Genomic DNA, 24,461 nt, shown 5'->3' on the forward strand with positions numbered 1-24,461 from the left:
GTAACTATTAGAAATGACAGAAAGTGAAAATTTGGAAAACTATTTACATCTTAACTATGTCTAATGTGAAGCAATTTAATACCTAGGTAATATCTACAACCCCTACCCCAGTTGTAACTCACTTGCACGTGAGTTGAACTAGTGACAAGGATTCAACTTTGTATCATCTAGCAGTTATCATGATACCTTATACAGGGCAGCTGTCACTAAGTGCTTCAGTAATGGAGAGAGTGCATACTTCTTTCAGTGGGACCTGGTCACCTACATGTCATACAAATAAAATGTCTACATACTATATATTTGTAACTTAAAATTTTATTTTTGGTTTGTTCAGTTAATTATTAAAGATTGATATATCTGAAACCTATCATGGGAAGAACAGTTGCCAGAGGTTTGACAGAAATGCAGCTTCCTTTTTATTTTTTTGGTCTAATTGAAAACTTTTTTTTTGTTTAAAATTAGTAGTTATTTCCTTAGTGAGGTTAAATCTTTTTAGCAGCTTTTGGTTTACTAAGTTTAGAAAGATTTTTGACAGAAATATTCTTGGGGGAAATTTTGATTCATGGGCAGTTGTAAATTCATTCAGATTTTTTTTGTTTATTATTATTGGAACAATGTGCCTTCTCTCTAAAAAGTGATTTACCTTGTCCTAAAAAGTGACTTTATTTTGTCTAATTTCTTCATTTTAGGAATAGCAAAGCTGTGTTCCAGAAAGCTTAAATAATTTGTTGAAGGTCACACATTCAATTAGTAGTGGAATTAGGATAAGAACTTAGATCTCAAATTCAATAATGGAAATATTTTTGCACTACAACGATGATGCCCTCCTTCAGAAATGAAGATCACTGGCATGTGCTTTAACTTGGCTTTCTTCCCGTGGCAGTTGGTTTTTGCTCTCACACACTTGCAGGTCCCTTTTTTATCAACAATCCATTCATGAGTCAAATTGGCCCAGCTGAGGGGTATATGGCCTATTGTTACAAAATAGAATAAAGTTTATCGACTTGATAGCAATCAGTCTCTTTTTTATTCCTCATTAATATCATTTTCTCACCAAGAACTCAAGTCTAAAATTTGCCTTACACAGCCTCATTGCTATGTACTTGGGGTTTATAAAAAACTTTGCCAATTTACTGAAAAACTACAAAATCACCTGTTCTGTGGATTGACAGACTCTTTTTCTGCTTTGTCAGTTACCATTTCAAATGTAATTTTGTAGATTTGTTTTTCAAAAAAAAACTGCCAAGTTGTTTTTATTCCATGATGTTAAAAATTATTTGGAAAACATAAGTCAGTAAGCATTGTTGTTTCAAGATATACCTCAAAAATATTTGAAACTGTTTAGGATTGGATTTTTTTTTTTAAATGTTTTTGTTAATTCAAACTTTACTTATGAGAGGGCATTTTTCTTTAAATTTTCTTTGTTTCTGTATGAACTGTTTTAACAGTGACTTGATTGAATTGAGTCATGTGTGAAACAAGTCACTTGTAGTCAAATAATTATCAATTATAATCAGAAGAACTGATCTCATTCATCTATACTTCTCTGACCCAGAAGTAGTCATCTCATTTTCAGTCAATTGGATCATTTTATTGTTAACATTTTACTATTTTTCAATTACTTCAAAGATAAACTTAAATTTTCAGATGCTGTATGTTAATTTACTGTCAATATTTTTATCTGTTTCATTTTTTTCTAGCACATAATTTATGCAAAAACATGGATTTATAATTTTCCTCTTAAAAATCAGTTTTCACTTCTGTAAATCAAGGTTTAATTTTTTTCACAAAATACTATTAATATTTACCATTTACTAGGAGTACCTATAAGAGGTCCAATTGGCTTGGAAAAGAATGGCTTTCCTGATCTTTTTTTTGGGGGGGTAGTATATTTATAATCTAAATCTATTATATTCTTATCGCTGACACAATATTACTAAGGATATATTTAGAATATAACTACTTTCCAGGTACTTGATACATTTATATTTTAAAATTCATGTCTTGTTTCACACCTGGATTCCAAACATTAAGCATGTATTTTATATATGTAACAGTATTCCAAATATTGAAATCATTTTTAAAGGGACTGTTAACAAATCTAGTCACCCATAACTAGACCATGACTGACTTTTCCACAGGGGAAGAAGAGGTGAAGGTTTCGACCATGCCACTGTCAGCCTCTTCCCATTCATTACAACAAGGACAGCAGCCTACAAGTCTCCACACTACTGTGGCCTGACATCAGAACTGAGAGGAGAGGATTAGACTCTGGGGAGCTTGCATGGGCAACTGGATTTTTGCATGATTCCTTTCTGATTTTGCATTTAATGTATACACCCAAAAGAGACAATATAAACATTCCTTATGCCTACAACTAGCGTGTTACCTCCTAGTTGCTGAAGTATTTCTTCATTAGGCCTTTAACATAATTTATTAGTGTAATAATTTTGGCATTGTTTTTCATGAGTGATACTATTTCTAACTCATAAAAATAAACTTGTAGTACTAAGCTCCCAGGTGAGATTAGCTAGAATTGTTCTTATTTTGGCTCTGTTATTGAAAAATTATACAAAGGTAATGGTAGTTCCTTGTTTTCTGGTTTGTGAAAAAAATGGTAATATCCTAATCTGAAAATTTTGAAAATTAACAAGATAATGTCTATTGTATTCTTTGAATACTTGAGACGAAAGAATACATATAAAACAAAATTGGTGGTGTCGTTTAATGCTCAGGAGGATATTGTCGGCGATTGTTTTAGTTGTCTAGATTTATGTCCTATATTATGCATTATGTGTGTAGAAACTGTTTTGTTCTCTCTATTGCACTTTTGCACTTTCTTTTTGAATGGTTGTTAATTATGCATAGATGGTTGAAAGATAATTATTATAGCCTAAATGCAATATAATCTCTTTTCTAATGCACTGCCTAGTATACCAGGAAATGCCTCAAAAACAGAACTTCAGTTTATAGTCGACTTACCTGAAACTTGAATATGGAGTAAACTTTGTATGTGAGAAGCAACTATAGTAGTGTAACATTGTTACTGAACAAACAATAATTCTGTGGGATATTGTCTTGGAAATTTCATTGCTTAATAATTAAAATGTGATAATAAGATAATATTATAAGTACCTGACCAGAATGAGACTAAGGCAGAAGAGAAGAGATTGGGTGTCCTCTAAAATTAGGCCACCTAAATTGTAACAGGTAATTTTAATCAAGAGAATAGTGGAGTACTTTATTAGGACATAATGTGAAGTGATATTTCTGAAAACACATTTCTTGAAATAGTTTTAAACTGATAATAAAAGAAAAGAAACCGTACTTAGTTCTGGGCAGTGAACAAAAGCTGATTCAGAAAACATGACCATACTCTGCCTAAATGAAGCATCTGGGAAGAAAGGGAAAGTCACACCTCCTCTTGAGATTTTAACCATTGTGATAAAAGGTATGCTTTAATTTGTTGAAGTATGGAAGTGGATAATGTGAATACAAAATAAGAAGCTTAGAGATTGAAAATAATAATAATAGAATATGTCATTAGGAGATGACACTTAAAGTCATGTTGAAGTTGGAGTTTTCAAGGTTACCTCTATATAAAATTACTTTCTATATAATGTGACAAATTAAATGACTTTATCCCAAGGTACAGTGAGGAAAACAAAAATCTATTCTTAGATATCCTTAGATTTGGTTAACTGAGGCTGTAGAAGCAGGTAATTGTCTAGCCATTTAAGTTATTTTTGTAAAATTCTGCATAAATATCAATCTCTAATTTTTATCTAGAAGTGATTTTAAGACATTACAAGAACATTGCCAATTTGGAAAATACCAATAAAATACTTTAGACTTATTAAGCATCAGCCTTTTACTATAGCTTAATTTAATTATGGTTTTCATTTTTGCTGTAAGAGGCCAAGACTTCACTTATGTCTCCTATGGGGCTGATGCTCCTGGGCCTTGTTATTACAACAAAAGCTGGCTCCTTGTAATGATGCTTACTAGCTCAAAGCTTTCTCCAGCCTTCAGCATTAGACTTTCGTTGGATCTTCTTACAAAGCCATAGCAAGTGGTTAGCTCCATTTGCTCCTCGGTGTTGAGAGACATACCTGTTAAATGAGGTTTCTTTCCTTTCTCATTCATAGCCAGTTTGGAAAAATCATCAGGTAGTTTGCCCAGATTTGCCAGAGCCCTAAATAAAATCCCAAAACAATTTCCCTGCCTGCTTCTCCTTCCCATCCCCACTTTTTGGGCAATTAGACTTTAACTTCTGAATTTTTGTGTAGAATGGCTGAACATGATCTTTGACCCACTTTGTAATTCCTAGACCTTCTTTGTAAGCCTTGCTTACCTAGTATTTTAAATATATATTTTAAAAAGCTGAAGTCTTAAAATCATAGTCATAATTAATTTTACACTAAAGCACAGAAGAAATTATACATCACATAAAAGCAGCCACTACTTCACATAGCAAGCAAACTGAAAGCAAAATAGGAGAAGAATGAGAGATTCTTTAAAAGCTTCAGGTTTTTTTGGTTGTTATTAAATTCCTTCATAATGCATCATGTGCAAGGAAAACTTAATATACTTTTACATCATTAACCTTTATAAAGTGACTAGCTTTTCCCTTAAGATAGGAATTTTAAACCTGGAGCCCAGATTTTTGAGAGTACATACAAAATTGTGGGTTTTTGTGCATGTACATATGTCCATTTTTTCTCTGGGGAGAAGATCCATAGTTATTAGATTTGCCAAGGATTTGGTAATACCCTTCTCTTGTGGGGGGAAAAAAAAGAACAGCTGCCTTGAAATGTTTTTAGTGCCACTGTAGGGAATAGAGTCCTGTACTGAATGATTTTAGTTGTGTGATGAATGATAAGTGCCTCTTTATTTCTCTAAGATTCCATTAGAAAATATTTTTCTGACTAATAATGCTTTTCTTTTCATTCTGTTACTGAGTTTTGGTTTTTCACATTTCTTTTGTATATTCTCCCCTTATTTCGACAAAGCATTAATTAAATATTTGAGGACCTATGCTGTATAGTGACTTGAACTAGATCTTGCGAGACCTAAGGTTGAATAAAATACAGACCCTATCATCAAAGATAATTCTAGTGACAATTATATTTCACATTATTTCTATCAGGTTAGCTTTTGATATTTTAATCACAGGAATCACCAAAGCAGTTCAGAGTCATTTTATTATTTATCATCTCTCAGTAACTGCTCTGATAGTGGCAACAAAGGGAATTGAGTACTTATATTTTAAAATTTATGATAATTTGGAGGGGGGTGAAAAAAATCTTAATAGGAAAGACATACATTCATTATCCTACATGTGTGTTAGCTCATGTCTCCTACTCTTAGTATCCTAGGAATTAAGTAAACCCTTCTATGTAGGTATTCCTTTAAAGAAAACAACTTTAATGCATTTTATCTGTACACATTTCCAGTGATATGACTCCTGTTTGTATGGTGGTCCAAGTACTGTGAAGACTGCCAGAGCTCTGGTCTGGTCAGACGCAGGTCCATAGGGAGGTGCTCTCACAGAGGCATTGCCTCAGAAAGACAGAAAGGAACAAATGGCAGTTGCTTTGAAGCCTTACAGTGGCCTAGAGCGGTTGGGGTAGGGCAGTAAGAAAATCAGCTGAGGTATTTGGGTATAGGTAAGCTTGGATAAGTGTGCTTAAAGCCTTGAAAACTAGAAGAAGAGTTTAGTCCTGATGCAAATATGGTCAGTGGTAGAGAACTGTAGGTTCTTGGCAAAACTGTAGCTTGATTGTAGCATTTTAAGAAGAGCAATTGGGCCGGGCACGGTGGCTCAAGCCTGTAATCCCAGCACTTTGGGAGGCCGAGGCGGACGGATCACAAGGTCAAGAGATTGAGACCAGCCTGGCCAACATGGTGAAACCCTGTCTCTACTAAAAATACAAAAATTAGCTGGACGTGGTGGTGTGCACCTGTAGTCCCAGCTACTCGGGAGGCTGAGGCAGCAGGAGAATTGCTTGAACCTGGAGATGGAGATTGCAGTGAGCTGAGATCGTGCCACTGCACTCCAGCCTGGTGACAGAGCAAGACTCTGTCCCAAAAAAAAAAAAAAAAAAAAGCAGTTGGGTAACAGATTTGATTGCAATTAGGACGAGTTAGAAAGTAATTCCAATAACATGCCATTGCTGGCCAGTGCAAGTAAGTTGGCCTAGGCTAGAACAGTAGAGGTTGGAATGGAGAAGAACTATGAATTAAAAATTGGAAAGCATAAGAGCTGAGAAAAGGCCGTCAGATTTGGTTAGATCTCTGGTGATCTTTAAAAATGTAACTTTCTTAGAAAGGTACAGAATGGATTCCCATCTTTTTAGGATTAATGAGGAAAACAATATGCAGCAATCACTGACTATGTAGTCTTAAGGCATTTGACAACAAAGTTGAAAAGAAAAACAAGATTCTAACTAGATGGGTGGTAGATTTTAGAAGGCATTGCTTTAATATAAGGGAAAAGAAGAACCTAAATATTTAAAGGCAGATCATACAGAGCCAATTGAAAGGAAGAGATTGACAGTGCTGAAGAGAAGATAGGCTTATTCAGTAGAGTAACAGATGTCTTCAGGTGGTGGGAAGAGATAAGCTCCTGAGACGAGTATATGGGTTAGCTTAAGAGAGGTGGGCTATATTTTCCTTTGTGATTTGTAAGATCAAGAAGAACCTCGGGAAAGAGATGAGAATTGATGAAAGGTGTCATATCAATCATTATTAAAATGCATTATTGTTTGAAAATGGGGGTAAGTGGAATTGGGAGCCTGTTAAAGAAGGAGATTAAAAAAAAAAGTGTTCTTTGAGAATAAGCCCAGAAATGCATTAGAAATAGTTGCTGTGTAAAGATAAGAGTCAGCTTAAAGATATTTAAAGTTCAAATATATACGGTTTTATATGTTCCTCTGGTTTAGCACAAAGCATCAGGAGTGGAAAAAGCAAATATGGAGAGTTTGGTTAGAAGGGGAAAAAGAAAAAGTCATAGAGATATTCAAGAAGACCACATTGAAATGCATAATCTTGTGCCAAGAAGAGTCCATTAAGGCAGTTTTCTGTGAACAAATGGCGTGAGTGACGCAGAAGGGAGTTGAATGATTTTAGACTTTGATGACGACAAAGAACATCATTAGTGTTGTTAAGGGCATGACAACTAGGAGACTGGTCACTGTGATAACCACTCAATGCTAAATGTTGATGGAGAACCACAGAAAGGAGAGAGCTAGAGGTTGGAAAAAAGCCTAGCTTTTGTAACCCCCTTGTATTCTCTCCTTCAGTCTTTTCATGAGTATGGGAAGCCAAACTATATGAGAGAGAATTGTAGAAAGCATGCAAGTAATTCCATGCATCCGCAGTTGGGCACCTGGAGAATCCTGGGTCAGGTTTTCTGTGAGTTGAAAATGATCAAAGGAAAACTTCCTTCCTCGAAGCAGGTAGGAGGACCAGAAAAAGCTAGGGAAGAGATGAGACAGGTGTAAGTAAGCAAGTCCCAGTAAGTGTGAGGGATTAGTAGAAATGTTATTTATGCTGCGAAAGATTTAGACAGAGGGATTAGGTATGGGATATAATGAGTTTGGTAGTTGAGGAGCCCATATTACAGGTAATGTAGCTTCTGCCAAGCTTACAGGCAAACTGGAAAGCTTTTTTGAACATGGGCTTCCACCTATGACGGGAAAGTATCTCTTCTTACATAGTTGGGTTAGGTCATTCTGCTTTATTCATTTATCAAAAAAGAATTAAAAGTAATGTACTGGGGAAGAGTAGAGAGAAATTAAGAATTTTATTATAACAGGTTTTAAAAATATTTTGATAATTTCCCCCAAAGAGAATGTACTATATGAATAAATAAAATCTACAAATTATTGGGCTAATTTGTTTCTTGTATTTTGTATACTTAGGAGGTGACCTTTCAGGAAGAATTACTGAGGAAGTAGTAGAGTAGGGTGAAGATACTGTATGCAGTCATCCCTAGGTATCTGTAGGGGATTGGTTCCACAAATAGCAAAATTCTTGTATTCTCAAGTTCTTGATATAAGATAGTGTAGTATTTGCATATGACCTATCTGCACATATATGGGAGGCTGTATGTTTTAAATCTCTAGATTACTTCTAATACCTATTGTAATCTAAGTGCTGTGTAAATAGTAATAATAAAACTTGCATGCTTAAGAAACTACACAATTTTTTAAAAAATATATTTGAGGTTAGTTGACTCCACAGATGTAGAAGCCCCAGTTGTCTGGGGCCAACTGTGTGTTGTCGTGTGTTGTTTTTTTCTCCTAGTCAGTTAATAGTAAATATTCCTAGTTTGGAAGCAACCCGAGTTTTCTAATACTAAAATAGTTTTAAACTCACTCCATATATGTCAGCTGAAATACCAACTGTGACATTTAAAAAGGATACTGCTTCCAAGTACAAATCTTGCTTAAGAATACTGTTTGTGAAACCTTGCTGATGGATTGAGAAGCCACTGCTTCTTGGACCTCCTTACCACCCTATGATTTGTTTCTACGAGTTGTAATCAAGCCACCTAACATTGCTGGTCATACTAGCTTTCCACTTCTTAGGGGCTGTTTCCAAAGAATCACTCTTGTTAATTCAAGATCCATTAAGGAGATTCTACTCTGTTTCTTGGTCTTTTAGAGAGTCTTCTCTGGGTTTGAGTTACAGAGAAATTGAATTTAGGTACCTAGAACTGAAAGCAAGCCTAAACAATCTAAGCCACTTGAGAATTGGACTGAAGTACACAGATGTTCCATAAAACAGCTTGAAGTTGTTGACCTTGATAACCAGTTCATTTGCTCCAGGTTCCTCTTGACCACACTTCCTAAGGCAGCTATTGACTTCCCTGTCTTAGCCCGCTTTACCTTTATTCTAAAGGTTCCTGGAAGCTCCAGGCTGACCCTGGAACGTACTGTGCTTATGACAATTTTGTTATTCCAGCTCCTGTTGGGTGCTGAGACCCACTATTGTGCTGTTACAAAGCAACATTCCAAAATGCTTTTTCCTCTCATATAATTTATAAAGCCATTAGTTCACCCCACTACCTTTCTCTCTTTTTTATAGAGATGAAATTCACATAACATACAGTTAATTATTTTAAAGTGTATGATGCAGTGGCCCAGTACCATTCTTTAATTTTCTCAATGATAAAATAGCAGAATAAATAACCTACTCTGCTATAAGAATTTTAGCCTGTTCCTTGTTAATAGCTGCTTCTAGACTCTGTGTTTTACCCAGTAGGCTGAAAGGCAAATGTTAAACCTTAAAATATTCCATATTTCTCCATGGCAGTACTACTACAACTTAAGCTTGTGAATCAAGCGACTTTTACACACCCTTCCAAAAAGGTTAGGGGGTGGGCAATGCAAGGAGCCCTAGGCAAGAGACACTTAAGAGATTTGCTTTTCTGAGTGGTAAAAATATTTAAAGCAACTCTGAATAGTTTTGAAATGCTAGTAATAGTCTTACTGTCTTCATGACATTTAATTAGCATTATGTAAGAAAGAGTTTGTTTAGCAAAGGTAAACCACAAACCTAGCTCTCTGTATGCATGTGTGGTTGAATGTGTGTGTATTTTTACATAAAGCAGTTTTCAGTTAAATCCTCCCCTTAGTGAATGTGGCAGAGGAAGATGTCTCAGGTCATTTCAGTGACCTGTGACCTATGTCTATTCATGTATTCCTGCTGTGTTCTGATTAATTCATATCTTCAGGATAAATTCTGTATTTTTATTGACTTTCTACAATTTTTTTTTATTTTTTATTGAAGGAACCAAAGACTCTGTTTAAATGCAGTAAGGTTGTGATATTGGTGCCCACTTCACCCTGGTCATGTTATTTCTGAACAAGTATTTCATAGCTTTTTCTCATCAAATTCCAATCCCTCTATTAAGATACCCATCAATGACACAGTCTTTGGGAAAATCCAAGGAAAAGATCATTCAAAAATGATTTGTATTGGAATCATGAAACTTCAGAGCTATGAATAAGTAAAGATAACATAGCCTTTAACAATCTTAAAGACCAAGTAATAACAACGATGATAATAAGGCTCCAAAGGATTGAGATTTGTCTATAGTCACATTCTAACAACAATTTAAAGTTTCTTTAGCGTTCACCATGTAATTGTGCTTTCGTGCATGTAACTCATTGGAGGAAAAAACTTTTATTTTTTCTTTCTTTCTTTTTTTTTCCCTACTTTAAAAAAATTTCAGTGTTACAGGAAAAAAACTTTTAAGATTCAGAATCTATCTCTTCTCTAAACATTGTTGTGTCTTACAGTTTAATTATAGTAGTTCTCTCAAGTCAAGGGCTTACAACTGTGAATATCGTTGCAAACAATGAATTTGAAGGCTTTCAAAATGACCACCAGCTGGCAGCTATTGTCATTTCAAAGCTGCCCTTGTAGGTTTTCAGAGCTGCCCTATGTTAAATGTGGCCCAGTGATCTTGGAGTAACTTTAGAAGGGGAAAAAATTGTAACCTTGCAAGTACTCTTAAAATAAACTTACAGTAGCTACATAATTACCAGTGTCAGAACTAAAAGAGTAAAACAGAGGTGGAGTTTAATTTACCCAGGATTTTTCTGCAGTACCAAAGATAATTTAGGGGCCAACACATAACCACTAGATTGGTGACATCTCTAATATTACAGACGGAAAAAACCTTATAGTAATGCACCAAAATGTATTACATACATACTAAAGGTGTGATCTCAGATTCATCTTCGAAGAAGAGCTACCCTGTGCTGCACCATGTAAAGTAATAGCATATCTGCTGATTTTTTTTTTTTTTTTTCCAATCAAGGAAGTTGTTGTTTTCAGCCTAAGGAAACAGGGAGAGCCCCACAGGGATTTAAAGATGATAATGGTATCACCATCTCCAAGAAGAAATGCAAGAAATCTGCAATCAACTTTTGTAACCTAGCACTATTTCTTAATATAGTGAGATCTTGGCTCAAGGACTGCACTAGCATTTACACTCTGATATCAGACTTGCATACTGAAATTATCTATATGGAGCAGAAAGTAGTGATCTAGAACTTTAGTGGGGTGCTCTAAAACATTGTCATGTTATATGTTGGCATTTGCAAGAAGTCTGACAGCTGTTTATTTTTATTTTTTCCTTTGTTACATCTATATGTTTAGTAAGCAGCTAAAGTTAAAAGATTCCCTGGGTTGTGACTTCTTCATCAGCCAAGTAGGAAGTTTTCTCATTGGCCTTAAACTGAGTGTTTGGTTACAGCCATAGTTCCACATAGGTTTTCTCTGTTAAAAATGTAAGTTTCTATTAAAATTAATGATTATGGATTGCTGATACACATATATATATACACACACATATATATACACACATGCCCTACTCCCCCCAATTCCCATTTAGAGTAAGATTTGCTACCAGATATGTGTCTTTTTCCTTCTAAACTCTTAATATTTACTGATTAATCTACCTGTAGTCTTCCCCTGTTTCCAGACAAGTGTAACATATCTTGATTTCTAGTCTGGCCAGTGTTGATAGATGTAAACTCCTAGGACCTCACCTGCATTTTAAATGGTAGGTGACTATTTAATTGAAATGAAGCATATATATATTTTTTTTTTTTGAGATGGAGTTTCGCTTTTGTTACCCAGGCTGGAGTGCAATGGCGCGATCTCGGCTCACTGCAACCTCCGCCTCCTGGGTTCAGGCAATTCTCCTGCCTCAGCCTCCTGAGTAGCTGGGATTACAGGCACGCGCCACCATGCCCAGCTAATTTTTTGTAGTTTTTTTTTTAGTAGAGACGGGGTTTCACCATGTTGACCAGGATGGTCTCGATCTCTTGACCTCGTGATCCACCCGCCTCGGCCCCCCAAAGTGCTGGGATTACAGGCGTGAGCCACCACGCCCGGCCTAAAGCATATTATTAAAATAAGCAAGGATTTTAGATAATCTCCAAATAAACACACAAAGCTCTGCAACCTTTTTTTAAATAACAAGCTTTCAGGTTTTAACTGTTGACTGTTATGAGTCTCTTGATAGCTTGTGTTCACCTCTCTATCCAGCTTCTTTTTCTTTGGACAAAAAAAGTTTCTCCATGTAATTTACCACAGTTAGCAGGGAGGTCATGACTAAATCTTAATGATCTTAATGTATACCACCTGTATGTTTTTCTACTGGATCCCTGATAGGACTGAATTTTCCCTTTTCTTTTCTTTTTTCTTTCTTTTCCATTTGAGACAGGGTTTCACTGTGTTGCCCAGCTTGGAGTTCAGTGGTGTAAACATGGCTCACTACAGCCTTGACCTCACAGCTCAAGTGATCCTCCCATGTCATCCCCTCAAGTAGCTGGGGCTACAGGCACACACCACCACACCTGGCTAATTTTTGTATTCTTTTAGAGACAGGGTTTTGCCTTGTTGCCCAGGCTAGTCTGAAACTCCTAACTAAGCCCAATCCACCCATGTGCCTTGGCCTCCCAAAGTGCTGGGATTACAGGCACAACCGCTCTCCCTCTTAAAAGGAGAGCGATCTCTCCCCATCAGTTTACTGAGTGTTTTCTCAGTCTTTTTGCTCAATTACCAGAGTCAGCAGACCCTCTATCTTCCCAGTAACTATTCTAACTCACTTTTCAGCTTATTCCATACTGGCTTTTGATCCTAAACAAGTCTACTCTTTTTTTTCCCCCCTTCTTCTCTCTCTTTTATTTTTATTTTGTTTGAGACAGGGTCTCTGTCACCCAGGCTGGAGGGCAGTGGCGCAGTGTCAGCTCACTGCAACCTTCGCCTCCCAGATTCAAGTGATTCTCCTGCCTCAGCCGCCCAGGTAGCTGGGATTACGGGTCCATGCCACCATGCCCGGCTAATTTTTATATTTTTAATAGAGATAGGGTTTCGCCTTGTTAGCCAAGCTGATATCGAACTCCCGACCTCAGATGATCCACCTGCCTTGGCCTCCTAAAGTGCTGGGATTATAGGCGTGAGCCACTGTGCCCAGTCTTCTCTCTCTTTTAAATCAAAACAACACATTTAAACAGAAGTCATATTCTGGATTTTGGAGCAGATTGAAGAACGACCATTGCACTGTAAAATTTTGGATCAATAGAGATTTTTGACATTGTAAAACTTGGACATTGTTCAGTTCCCCCAACTTCTAAGGCAATTCTCGTTCTTATAAAAAGTCATTTAACACTTCTCAAAAGTATGACTAAAATTCAAAGTTTTACAAATGTGGTTTTTAATAAATTTTTTTTCAGTAAAATATTGGTTCTAATTCAGTATATAGCTCCGGCATATCTGAAGTAATAATATTGCAGTTTCTGATTTGTATTTGAAAATGTATTCATCTAGTCTTCTTTCTTCTCTTCCTTCTTTTGAAGTAAGATTCAATACTGACTGAGAATTGGTTCTGTCACGATTATCTCTGGCAATCTGTCCCAAATTCAGCTATGAATTATAGCTAAGGATGAACACTTAAATAATTATATACTTAGAATGATTTTTAAACTAAGGCCCCTTGTGATATGATGAGTACATACATTTTTGAATTCAGGGTCTTTTGAAACTGTCTTCCACAGGAGTATCATCTTATAGGTCTAGAAAAGATGTATTCATAATTAAGACTTAATTCTTTGTAGATTGAGATACCATTTGCAATTGAAAACAAAAAAGTTTATATTTCTCCTAATATGTGAATATGTTGTAAGGAGGAATAAAAAGCAAAATAATTTTCTTTTCAAATAGACTTTATTTTTTAGAGCTATTTTAGGTTCACAGCAAAATTGAGTGGAAGGTCCAGAGACTTCTCATTATATTCCCTGCTTCTATCGCATGCACAGTGTTCTTTATTATCAGCACCCCCCAACCAGAGTGGAACATATGTTACAGTTGATGAACCCAATTGATGATCTGGGTGATTAATAGGTGGAACACAGAGAAGTTTCAGGGTCATTTTTAGAAAGTACAGATTAGTTTTAAAACTAATGTAGCTTTTTCAGATTGTCTTCTTTCACTTAGTAATGTACATTTAAGTTTTCCTTAGTCTTATTTTTTAATCACACATTTTACTTAGCTAAAATAGTTAAATTTCAGAATATAAATGCTTATTTTGCTAAACAGACATTTATTTTAAAAACAGTCTGAAAACCTTAATAAATGTCTTTTGGCTTGGGTAACTAGTACAGTTAGAAATAACTCTTAAAGATGTATGCTTGGTCTCTTGTATTGGAAATTTTTTTCAGCATGATGATATCCATCTCCATTTCATTCAGTTTTATAAAATAATGAAGTTATACCATTTCTGAAATATTTTTTCTTCTGAAATTAGATTATCTTTTAATGCCTAAAAAGATACTTTCTAACAATGAAGCTCATAACTGGATTATGAAGAATCTGTTAAGTAAAATGATGTTTCAGAAAAGTGGATAATTGTATTCTTATTTGGGATTTTTGTTATGTTGATTTAAATGCTTAGGATGATTCGACGCTGATAGGAGACATCTTTTAGAAAAAGATAAGACTGACTGATCTTCACTGTTGAAATAAAAGTATGCTGTGTAATCAAATGCAGTAAAGAACTGGGTTTGATGTTTTAAATAACTTTTAGATAACTTGAAAATGTTTTAATTTAGAAAATTATGAACATCAGAAATCTTAGGACTTTCAATCGATATATAAAGGGATTTGCTGTATAGGAAACAAAATACTTTCATCTGAATGAAAGTATTGAAGAGAAGTTTCATCTGAAGAGAAACTTCTGCCCCAATAAAAATATTTTATTGGCACTAAACAATCAAAAGCTATTACAGACTTCATTTGGAATGGCCAGTCCTGAGTGATCTGCTAAGAAATAAGCAGAGCTTCACTTGACTAGCCTTTTAAAAAAAAATGCAGAACAGCATGGTTTTTAGGAGGCTGTTAGAGAAAGTCACAGCATCAAGCTCCAGAGAAAATGGTACAGAGTAGACATGCAATAAATGTTTGTGGAAAGAAAATTGGTGGTTAAGATTGGTGTCAATTCTGGAGGCCTGCAAAGCATGGATTTGTTTTGTGTTAATCTGGACTTTGGGAAGCATTTAGTCAGATTCATTTGCAAATGAGTTATAATTCATTTTTGGTTCTATTCTGGCATTGTGGTGTTCATTGTTAAGATCTTCCACCCTACACATCACCCACTCGCTATGTGATTAATCCTTTTCTTCCTTTTTTTTTTTTTTTTTTTTTTACCTCTGAACTCAGGAAACCTCAGCTCTTGGCTTTTCTGTGTTTTTCCCACACCCCCCGTACACACTCATACACACAGACGTACCTTAAAAAAAAAAATATATATATACTTTTCTTATCTGATTCCTCATTTGTGATACCCATAAATATATAAATATTGATAAATCTTCCATGAAACACATATACACAGTTCAGAAAGTCTCTCCGATATACCTGCTTTTTCAGAATGCTTTGTGTGCACTCCTGAGCTGTTGTAGGAGCTTTGTACTTTGCTAGGTAGGGAGTTCTTTAGGGCAACTTGTAATTGTTAGAAATTTTTTCTCTTGATTAAACCAAAATATTTTACCAATTGTACTTCTTAAGTGGGTTTTGTTAAACACTTGAAGACCACTTGCCTGTTAACTTTTGGATGTAGATCAAACATCATCCTCACTTCTTTAAACCATTCTACACGTAACATGATTTTGAATTCTTTCTTAGTCTTAATTCTCCTTTACAAATATTTTGACTTGACATTGCCTTTCTTAAAATATGAAGCTTACACTTGAATATAATAATCCACATATGATCAGATAATCTCTTTTATTAAAACTTGTCACTAATGCTTGTATTTCCCTTATGTTTACAGACTTTTATAAAATTATCTTGTAGGGTAGTTATCTGCATTTTATAAATGAGAAACAGAGTGATTATCATATGTGATTTGCCTAAGGTCATACAACTGCTAATTTAGACTTTGCACATCTGTTTATATAGTCTTAATGTTACTTTTTTAGACATTCCATTGACCTAGTTGCCATACCAAGTATCATAAGCCTGTTAAGCAAAATCACTAGACCTTTTTCCATACACGCTAATGGTTAGTTAGAGCTTTTCCATTCTGTCCTTTCCAAGTGCATTTTTAAAAATCTAATGTATATCTGTTAAATTGTGTGTGTTGGGATTTGGTATGATTAGAATGTATCTTGTTTGTATATCCCCATCTTATAAGTTTGTCTTATGAAAGAACTATGCGGTTATGAAGTGGTAGATGCATGTTATTAATAACACTATTAATAACATTTGTCAAAGAATGGAAGAATTTTAAGAATAGTTGTAGTTTCCGCTATTCTGTCATCTGTAGAATTGGCTTTCCGTTTGCATATGTAAATGAACTTTATGGGTTTTGTTAAGTATAATGAAAAGCATGGAGTCAAATATAAGCCAAGAGTATTATAGAGACTTAATATAGGCTGACTCAGTATCTCAGGTTCTGTGTAGATTCATCTAAACACTGCTGTTATCCATCTATACTTTACCATGTTATCCCAAAAGGGAACCATCAGCAAATTTTACCAGAAACTGCTGAATTCAAGATATAGTCAAGATATATCATACTTCTGACATCCTAGGAAGCCTATCCAAAGAATAAATTACTTTGATAGAATTTGTTCTTTATGAAAATTCATATTGACTCTCATTGATAACTTTATTCCATTTTTGGGGAGGATTGACAAGCCAGTGGGATGGAAACAGAGCTAGCTACAAAATCTTTGAGTTTAGATGGGCAGCAGAAGGGGAAAGGAAGTGGGTGGTGGGATATACGAGGACTTTTCCAGTGGAAAACAATGTCAGTGAAACCTATCTCCATGACTACTTGTTCAGTTTCAGAATTAAGCTTCCTGTATATTTTAGGTGGAATGGAGCTGAGTTCTAGTCAAAATCCTAAACATTATTTCCCATGAAAAATACGCCCAAACACAAGTAGACAGAACAGTGATTGATAAACCTGTCATATTCATTTCTAAATAAATGAACAAGCCCCAAATCTGCTTTAGACTTTTCTCAACTAATTCTAAGCATGTTGCTTCTAGAGTCTGCCATTTTCTTCATTTCTGGCACTTTTCTAACAGTGGTTTTGTTATCTCACCTGTGAGGATTAAGAACCTGGGATAAAACTCATTTTCAATCTAAAGATTTAAACTCATTTGAATTGAGTAGATGCTTTTGTGATGTCTTTGCATCTCTCCTGACTTAACAGTTCCCTCCTTCACATCACTTAATCTGTCCTTTTGGTTAGAAGATCATGCTCTTACCTAAAGATGGAAGGAGGCAAAATGAACATGGAACTAAATTGCCCTGCCTTTTCTCATGGCTTAATGTGGCAATAAGCTGAGCAGTGGCCTTTCCTAATATTCCCCTTATTCCAAACATAGCTTTGTCTTGCTTTCAGCATTTTTTACTTTCCTCAGATCATATGGATTCTGACTTTAATCCGTAAGAATTATACTTTTTTTTGTGTGTGTGTGAGACTTTTTTTTTTTTTTTTGAGTCAGAGACTCGCTCTATTGCCATGCTGGAATGCAGTGGCACGATCCCAGCTCACTGCAACTTCCGTTTTCTGGTTTCAAGCAATTCTCCTGCCTCAGCCTCCAGAGTAGCTGGGACTACAGGCACGCCCCACGATGCCCGGCTAACTTTCTTTTGTATTTTTAATACAGACAGGGTTTTACCATGTTGGCCAGGATGGTCTTGATCTCTTGACCTCGTGATCCTCCCGCCTTGGCCTCCCAAAGTGCTGGGATTACAGGAGTGAGCCATGGTGCACAGCCCCAGAATTAAACTTTTATATAAAAGTAGGTTATATACTTGTACCTATCTTTTCTAAGCTTTCTTTTCAAATCTAATCCCATCAGATTCTCCTTAACAACTGACTTTAGATTTCCTCTAATTTTCTTTTCCTTATAGAATTACTTATTGCATTGTCAAAATGTCATGTTTTAGCATCTTCTGTGGCCTGCGAATCACTGCTCCCTATAATCACGGGACCACTCCCACCCATCTTTTTTCTGATATTTTCTGGATAGTTGGTTTCTTTAAAAGCCTGGAAGCAGGCCGGGTGCGGTGGCTTAACTCCTGTAATCCCAGCACTTTGGGAGACAGAAGTGGGCAGATCACGAGGTCAGGAGTTCGAGACCAGCCTGACCAACATGGTGAAATCCTGTCTACTAAAAATGCAAAAATTAGCCAGGTGTGGTGGCACTCGCCTGTAATCCCAGGTACTCAGAAGGCTGAGGCAGGAGAATCACTTGAACCTGGGAGGCAGAGGTTGCAGTGAGCAGAGAACACACCATTGCACTCCAGCCTGGGCCGCAGAGCAAGATTCCATCTCAAAAAATAAATAAATAAAAACCTGGAAGCAAAATTTCAGGGTTATGCATTTAGAAAACATAAAGTGCCTACTGAAGTTTAGGCCCAGGCATTGTTTACTACATATAAATGATCAAATCAAGGACCTTTTCCTAGAGGAGCTCAAAGTCTAGTTGTAAAAAGAACATGTAAACAAATTATTGCAGTACACTGTGGTATTTGCAAAATAGCCAGGATACCTGCCATCTAAGAACTCGAGTATAATTACTCTCATTTCTTGCTTCTGTAAATCCTAATATTATGTCACATCCTCCTAAGGTTTCTGTTATTTTTCCAGTAGCCAACCAGTTCTTCTTTGATCAGAATTAAGTCCAGAATAAAAGTTTTCCTCCTTATTTTCACCTTGGAAAAGAGAGAGAATCAGCAAAGAATATTTTATCAGGTTTATTTTCTTCTAGTAGATTTAGACCTCAAAGATGTTAGGGCGGTTGACACCCTCCATGTCTCTGGAATTTTGTCATTTGTTTTGGGGAAGTCATGTTGGGTGAATATTCTGGTGATCTGTGTATCCTCTCCTTATTTTACGTTCCCTTGACCACCTTTGGATCTCCACACAGGACTTTGTTTGCTGTCACTGCTCAGTTTTGTGCTCACTTAAATGCTTCCCTCCAGGTTCTTCTTTGACATTTTACAGATCTTTTATATGGGTCATTTTTGTCCCTTGCCTTCATTTAGTGTTGGTTACATACTCTGTTTCAGGTCTCATCTGATCCAGTCTGTGATGCTACAAAGGGTGTATGTATCTGATTCTTCTTCAAAACAGATTTATAGATCCTTATAGGAGCATTCTAGAAGAGAATAATACACATTATGCAAAACAAAACACATCTACATGTATTCTGAAATGTTCCCACTGTATTTTTTTATTTGCTGCCTGTCTGCCTGTGCATCCCTGTGTTCTCCATGGGATACCCTTTCCCTCTTCCATATCAGCTTCTTTTCTTCTGATGTTTTTTCTTTTTTTTTTTTTTGAGATGAAGTCTCACTCTGTAGCCCAGGCTGGAGTGCAGTGGTACAATCTTGGCTCACTGCAACCTCCACCTCTCCAGTCCCAGTTCAAGCAATTCTCCTGCCTCAGCCTCCACAGCAGCTGGGATTACAGGCACACGCCATCATGCTCAGCTAATTTTTCTTTTTTTAAATTTTTAAATATTTTTCTTAGAGACAGGGTTTCACCATGTTGGCCAGGCTGATCTTAAATTCCTAACCTCGTGATCTGCCCACCTCAGCCTCCCAAAGTGCTAGGATTACAGGCGTGAGGCACAGTGCCAGGCCTTGTTTGATGTTTTCAGATTCACCCTTTATCTTACATGTAGAATGGCCGAATTACTTACTTACTTCTTTATGCTCTACAGGTCTTTGTTCATACTAGAATAGCATTTATTATCCCATGTTGTAGTTGTTTAAACACATTTGCCCTTCCTTTCTATTAGCCCATGAGTCCTGCCCAGGACATGGACTGTTTGATAGCATGCTTGATGGCAAGAACAAATGCTTTGGAGTCAGACTGATTTTAATTGCTGACTGCAACACTTTAGTCTGTAACCTGGGGCAAATTCTTTAAATTGCCAGTGCCTACTCAGCCTTTTCATTTGTAAAATGAAGCTACTACCTAACCTCACTGGATTGTTGATACTAAAGTAGTTGATTACATAAAGTGCATCGTGAGTGAAGGAATAGTGGCTGGGGTAGAATAAGTGATAGAATACATCTTAAAGAATTTTGTTTAATGTCCTGTACACATAATAGAATATTTGTTTTTAATAAAACATTCCTTCTTTAAACAAATTTGATGCATTGGACCTTTAAAAAGTATATTTGCTTGTGTTTTGGCATCTGAAATGCTATTAAAAACATAACATCTTAGTGGCTCATTTCCTTCAGTTTACATGCAGAGAAGCCTCTTGGACCCCAAAACTTACTCCTCCTGCATTCAGAAAGCTTTGCATCTTTTTGGAGAGAACCATCTGTTCACAGCATTATATAGCTATGAATTAAATAGATTTTGTTGGGGAAAGTCACTTTCCAGCTCTTCTCAAGTCGGACCCTCTGGCCTCCAGATATCTCAATGCATGTAAAATTTCTAAGACACTGAGCTACATGCTGAAGTATGTACAGGATGTCCCCATCAGGCTTTTCAGCAGAGTTGAGAGGTGAAGTATGAATACACGTAAGTGTGGACAGTAACTTCAGTGGATGGCTGTACTGCCAAATGAGTGATTCAAACCATAAGTGCTGTCAGGTGGAAGAGACTTTGACTTTTGGAAGATTGAATAAAAACTAACTGAAGAGAAGAAAAAAACATTCTAGATAAGGAGAACGGAGGGAGTAAAGTGTAGAAAGCACAAATTATACGTAGCAAATCCGGATTTTTCTGTTTGTGTCATTTCTACTTCCTTCTAGTATAAACAAAGTTTGACTTTTTTGTTGCTGTTTTGGCTGTTACTTTGTTCAGGTTCTTTGTTTCTGCTCAGAACTCTTTTTGCATTTTGTTTCTTAAGATTTTTCCACTTAATCCAAACTCTACTTTCAGATTTATTAAACCCTGAAGATTTTGTCTGTGATCTAGTGCAGTATTGGTCTGTCTTGCTTTATAATAAACATAGTTCTAGAAATTTGAGTGTAAACTGTTTAACTAGAACAACATTTTTCATAAACTGATTTTATAATGTCTGTCTATAACAATTCATTTACTCAGAAGTCATTTTTTCTGCATATTTTAGTTATTAAATTGGAATGATTTTTGTGACTGCCCTGAAGTGCAGCTCACCTATAGTATGAAGGCTTTCTTTTAAATTTCAATATGACAAATTTTGTCTGCTCTTTAAAGTTTAGTTCAGCATAAATCATTTGTATTTGAGTCACTTAGAGATTCGTTGTTGAGGTTTGAGGAAGTTTAGACTTTGTTCAAATTAAATACCGATGGAGATGCACTCCATCCCAAAACTGGTAAGAGATCATGTATAAGAGGGAGGGGTGTGGGGGCAGGAGTTATGACAGGTTGTAGGCCAGGCACGGTGGTTCACACCTGTAATTCCAGCACTTGGGGAGGCCAAGGCGGGTGGATCATGAGGTCAGGAGTTCAAGACCAGCCTGGCCAATATACTGACACCCTGTCTCTACTAAAAATACAAAAATTAGTTGGACGTGGTGGCTCATGCCTGTAGTCCCAGCTACTTAGGAGGCTAAGGCAGGAGAATCACTTGAATCGGGAGACGGAGGTTGAAGTGAGCTGAGATTGAAACACTGCACTCCAGCCTGGGCGACAGAGCGAGACCCTGTCTCAAAAAAAAAAAAAAAAAAGACAGTTTGTTCCCTATGTTCTTCTAAAAATGCACAAAGATTTGAAAGTCTAACTGGCAAAGAGCTGATCATAGTAGGAACCAGGTTTCTGATGGGTAGCCACTTGCACCAAGAAAAATTTGTTTAGCCTAGCCCCTGGCACCTGTGATTTTGAAATGTAAAGGATAACAGTGAACATGGAAGGTGAAAGCTTTTTAGAAAAACAAAATCGGATTGCATTGAGCCTTTTGGTAATAACCATTAAATATGGCTCAAAATGTGTATTTTGTGACTGGGTCTCTCAGTGACTGCTTCCCCAGAGGGGAGAATTTATTGTTTAATGAAAAGAACTTGAGGAAGGGGTACCAAAAATAAGGTAGAGGCAAGAATTCCAAGAAGGCACAATATCCTGATTTGGTAGCAGAAGAATATATTTGTGGAAACAAGTATACTGGAATTGTTTTGGGCTTGTTTTAAATGTATTTTATCTCACTATGTTGTCATTATACAGAAGTCTTCTATGTCTTTACCCTTTTAGCAGCAGATCTTATTTTTCAAATTAAGTCTTACATGGTACCCTAATACGTAAAATACATGAAATCAAGATGGGAAGGAAGGGTGCCTTGTGCTGGTGCCCCACCCCCTCAACTTCCTCCATTGTTTTCAGGTGAAGCTTGTATACCAGCTGGAAAAACTCACTGGCTTGTTGCCAGTGACAGGTTACTGTGAGGAGCAGGTTTGCCCACATTTTGCTATTTATAGTTTTACATTTCATAATAATTAACATATCGCAGTTAACCTGGAGAACAGAAAGGAAAGATACCCACTCTGGATGCTGTTAATACCAACTGTGTGTGCTTGCCTAAGCAGTGTTCTGTGAAAGGTCAGAAGTCCGAATTCATTCTAAAATATAGTCATTGTTTCAGTGCCTTTCTGTGTACTTCCTAGTAAACAGTTGGACTAGTACAGTGTTATGTAGAAATACTAAAGATAGTTTCAACCTGTTGTGAGATTTTCAGGTTTGGTGTGGGAGGAGGGGGAGAGCTATGTAGTAACTAAAATGGCAACTCCACAAATGCTACTGTTCTTCACCCACCAGCATGTTCCCACACGTGTCCCAACTGGCCTGCCTTTTTCCTGAACTTCTATAGCGTATTTTAATCATGTACCACTCTGGGCATTTCTTCTGTTGCTTTTTCAGATGTAGTTCTTGAACTTTTCATGTATTTTCATCGTCCCACTGTCTAGACTTTTAGCCCCTTGAAAATAGAGGTCATGGTTTGACTGCTTTTGTGTTCCATGCACACTGTAGGCACTCAGTAAAGAGCTGCCTTGGTTTTTAGCTTGGCGGTCTTAATAGATGCATTTTATACTGAGGTTTTAAACTGTCGTCATTGCTAAAAACTAGATTTGTCAACTTGTTTAGTACCTCATCATCGGCTTACTGTGGATTCTGCTACCTTGACCAACAAGGTAGCAGAGTTTTAATTATAATTTCTTCTTTAATAAGACGTTTTCTGAGGCAGGTAAACTGGAAGTATATTGATACTTCTTATACAGTAGAATATGAAAGTGTGGCACGTGGCATCTTGAAAGTACTTTAAATTGTGTACCTTTGAGTTCTACACTGAAAAATAAAACGGCTACAAACAACTTGACACCCTTTCCTGCCCTCAAATTGTTTAGAACTGAAAATAGTGTTTCGTTGTACATATTTGTATGCCATAAAGTAAAATTTTTTTAACATCAGAAAACATCTAAATATATTACCAGTTCTTTAAGAATAAACACCCCTTCCCTTATGTATTATACTATTACTAATTACTTTAAAAAAATTAGTATTATTTTTAATATAAAATATTTGGCAACTTGACTTTTATTATACTTTGGTTGCTCTTTTCACATCTTACAGTTTAAAGTACTTTCTGATATCTTGTCTTTGCAATGTTTTAGTGATGAGAAGACCCATTGATTAGACTGACTACACAGTACCTCTGAGAATTATGGGTATTATCTCTAAGTTCCTAAAAGGAGACTTGTGCACAGGGCTAGTTCCTGGCAGTAAGAAACACACTGCCTTAGCTTTTTGGAAAGTTTACTGTCCGTTCCATATTGACCACTAGTGGAAAATTTGTTGTTAGGCATTTAGCAGGTAATAAATGTGCTCCAAATTGCTTTTCCTTCTCTTATTTTTATTCTTATGAGACAGTAAGGCAGTTGTTATTTCTACTTACGAATTAGGGGTCCTGGGATATACGTGCCTAAATTATATTGACAGCCAGTTGTGCAGCTGCCTTACACAACCTATCTACAATGTTTTTTCAGTGAGACCTACTGACTTATACACATTGAATTGTACTCCAGTGTGAAGTCCTGTATAAATAAAAGAAAATGAACTTGCATCAAGTTGAGTCAGTGGTACTGGTACTATTTGAAAGGAAAATGTGTTTTCAACTGAGATCATTTAGAGCCCCAGAAGCAGACGAATTGGTTTCCTTTGTGTCATTGGTTCTGGTGCAATTTTGCTTCCCTAGAAGACATTTGAAATGTCTAAAGACAATTTCAGCTGTCAAAACTGGGGAGTCGGTGCTCCTAGCATCTAGTGGGTAGAGGCCAGCAATGCTGCTAAACCTCCCACAGTGCTTAGGACGGCAGTCCACTACAGAGAATTATGTAGTTCAAACTGTAAGTAGTGATGAGGTTGATAAAACCTGCTGTGTGTGTTTCAAAGCATGGAATTGCCAGAAGCCTTTTTTGCCAAGACA

The 24,461-nt window shown here is 36.3% G+C and overlaps 1 protein-coding gene and 1 long non-coding RNA gene across 8 annotated transcripts in view; both read left to right on the plus strand.

Annotated features, from left to right (window-relative positions):
- CNOT4 (CCR4-NOT transcription complex subunit 4) overlaps positions 1–24,461 on the plus strand; it is a 148,139-nt gene that overhangs the window by 118,211 nt on the left and 5,467 nt on the right. For 2 of the 7 annotated variants that reach the window (XM_032275914.1, XM_032275915.1), the window contains exon 11: positions 2,142–5,037. The exons of the other annotated variants lie outside the window; for them this stretch is intronic. In XM_032275914.1, coding sequence (XP_032131805.1) covers positions 2,142–2,242 — 101 coding nt within the window. In that variant the 3' untranslated portion in view covers positions 2,243–5,037. Of the gene's footprint in view, positions 1–2,141; positions 5,038–24,461 lie in introns of those variants that run through there. 7 annotated transcript variants of the gene reach the window in all.
- LOC116550129 lies at positions 19,581–24,107 on the plus strand. Its single transcript, XR_004268241.1, has 2 exons — positions 19,581–19,806; positions 22,967–24,107. It is a non-coding gene; the product is annotated as an uncharacterized LOC116550129 (long non-coding RNA).

Source organism: Sapajus apella, unplaced genomic scaffold, assembly GCF_009761245.1.
Source record: "Sapajus apella isolate SASKATOON/1434 unplaced genomic scaffold, GSC_monkey_1.0 scaffold7, whole genome shotgun sequence".
NCBI classification, from domain to species: domain Eukaryota; kingdom Metazoa; phylum Chordata; class Mammalia; order Primates; family Cebidae; genus Sapajus; species Sapajus apella.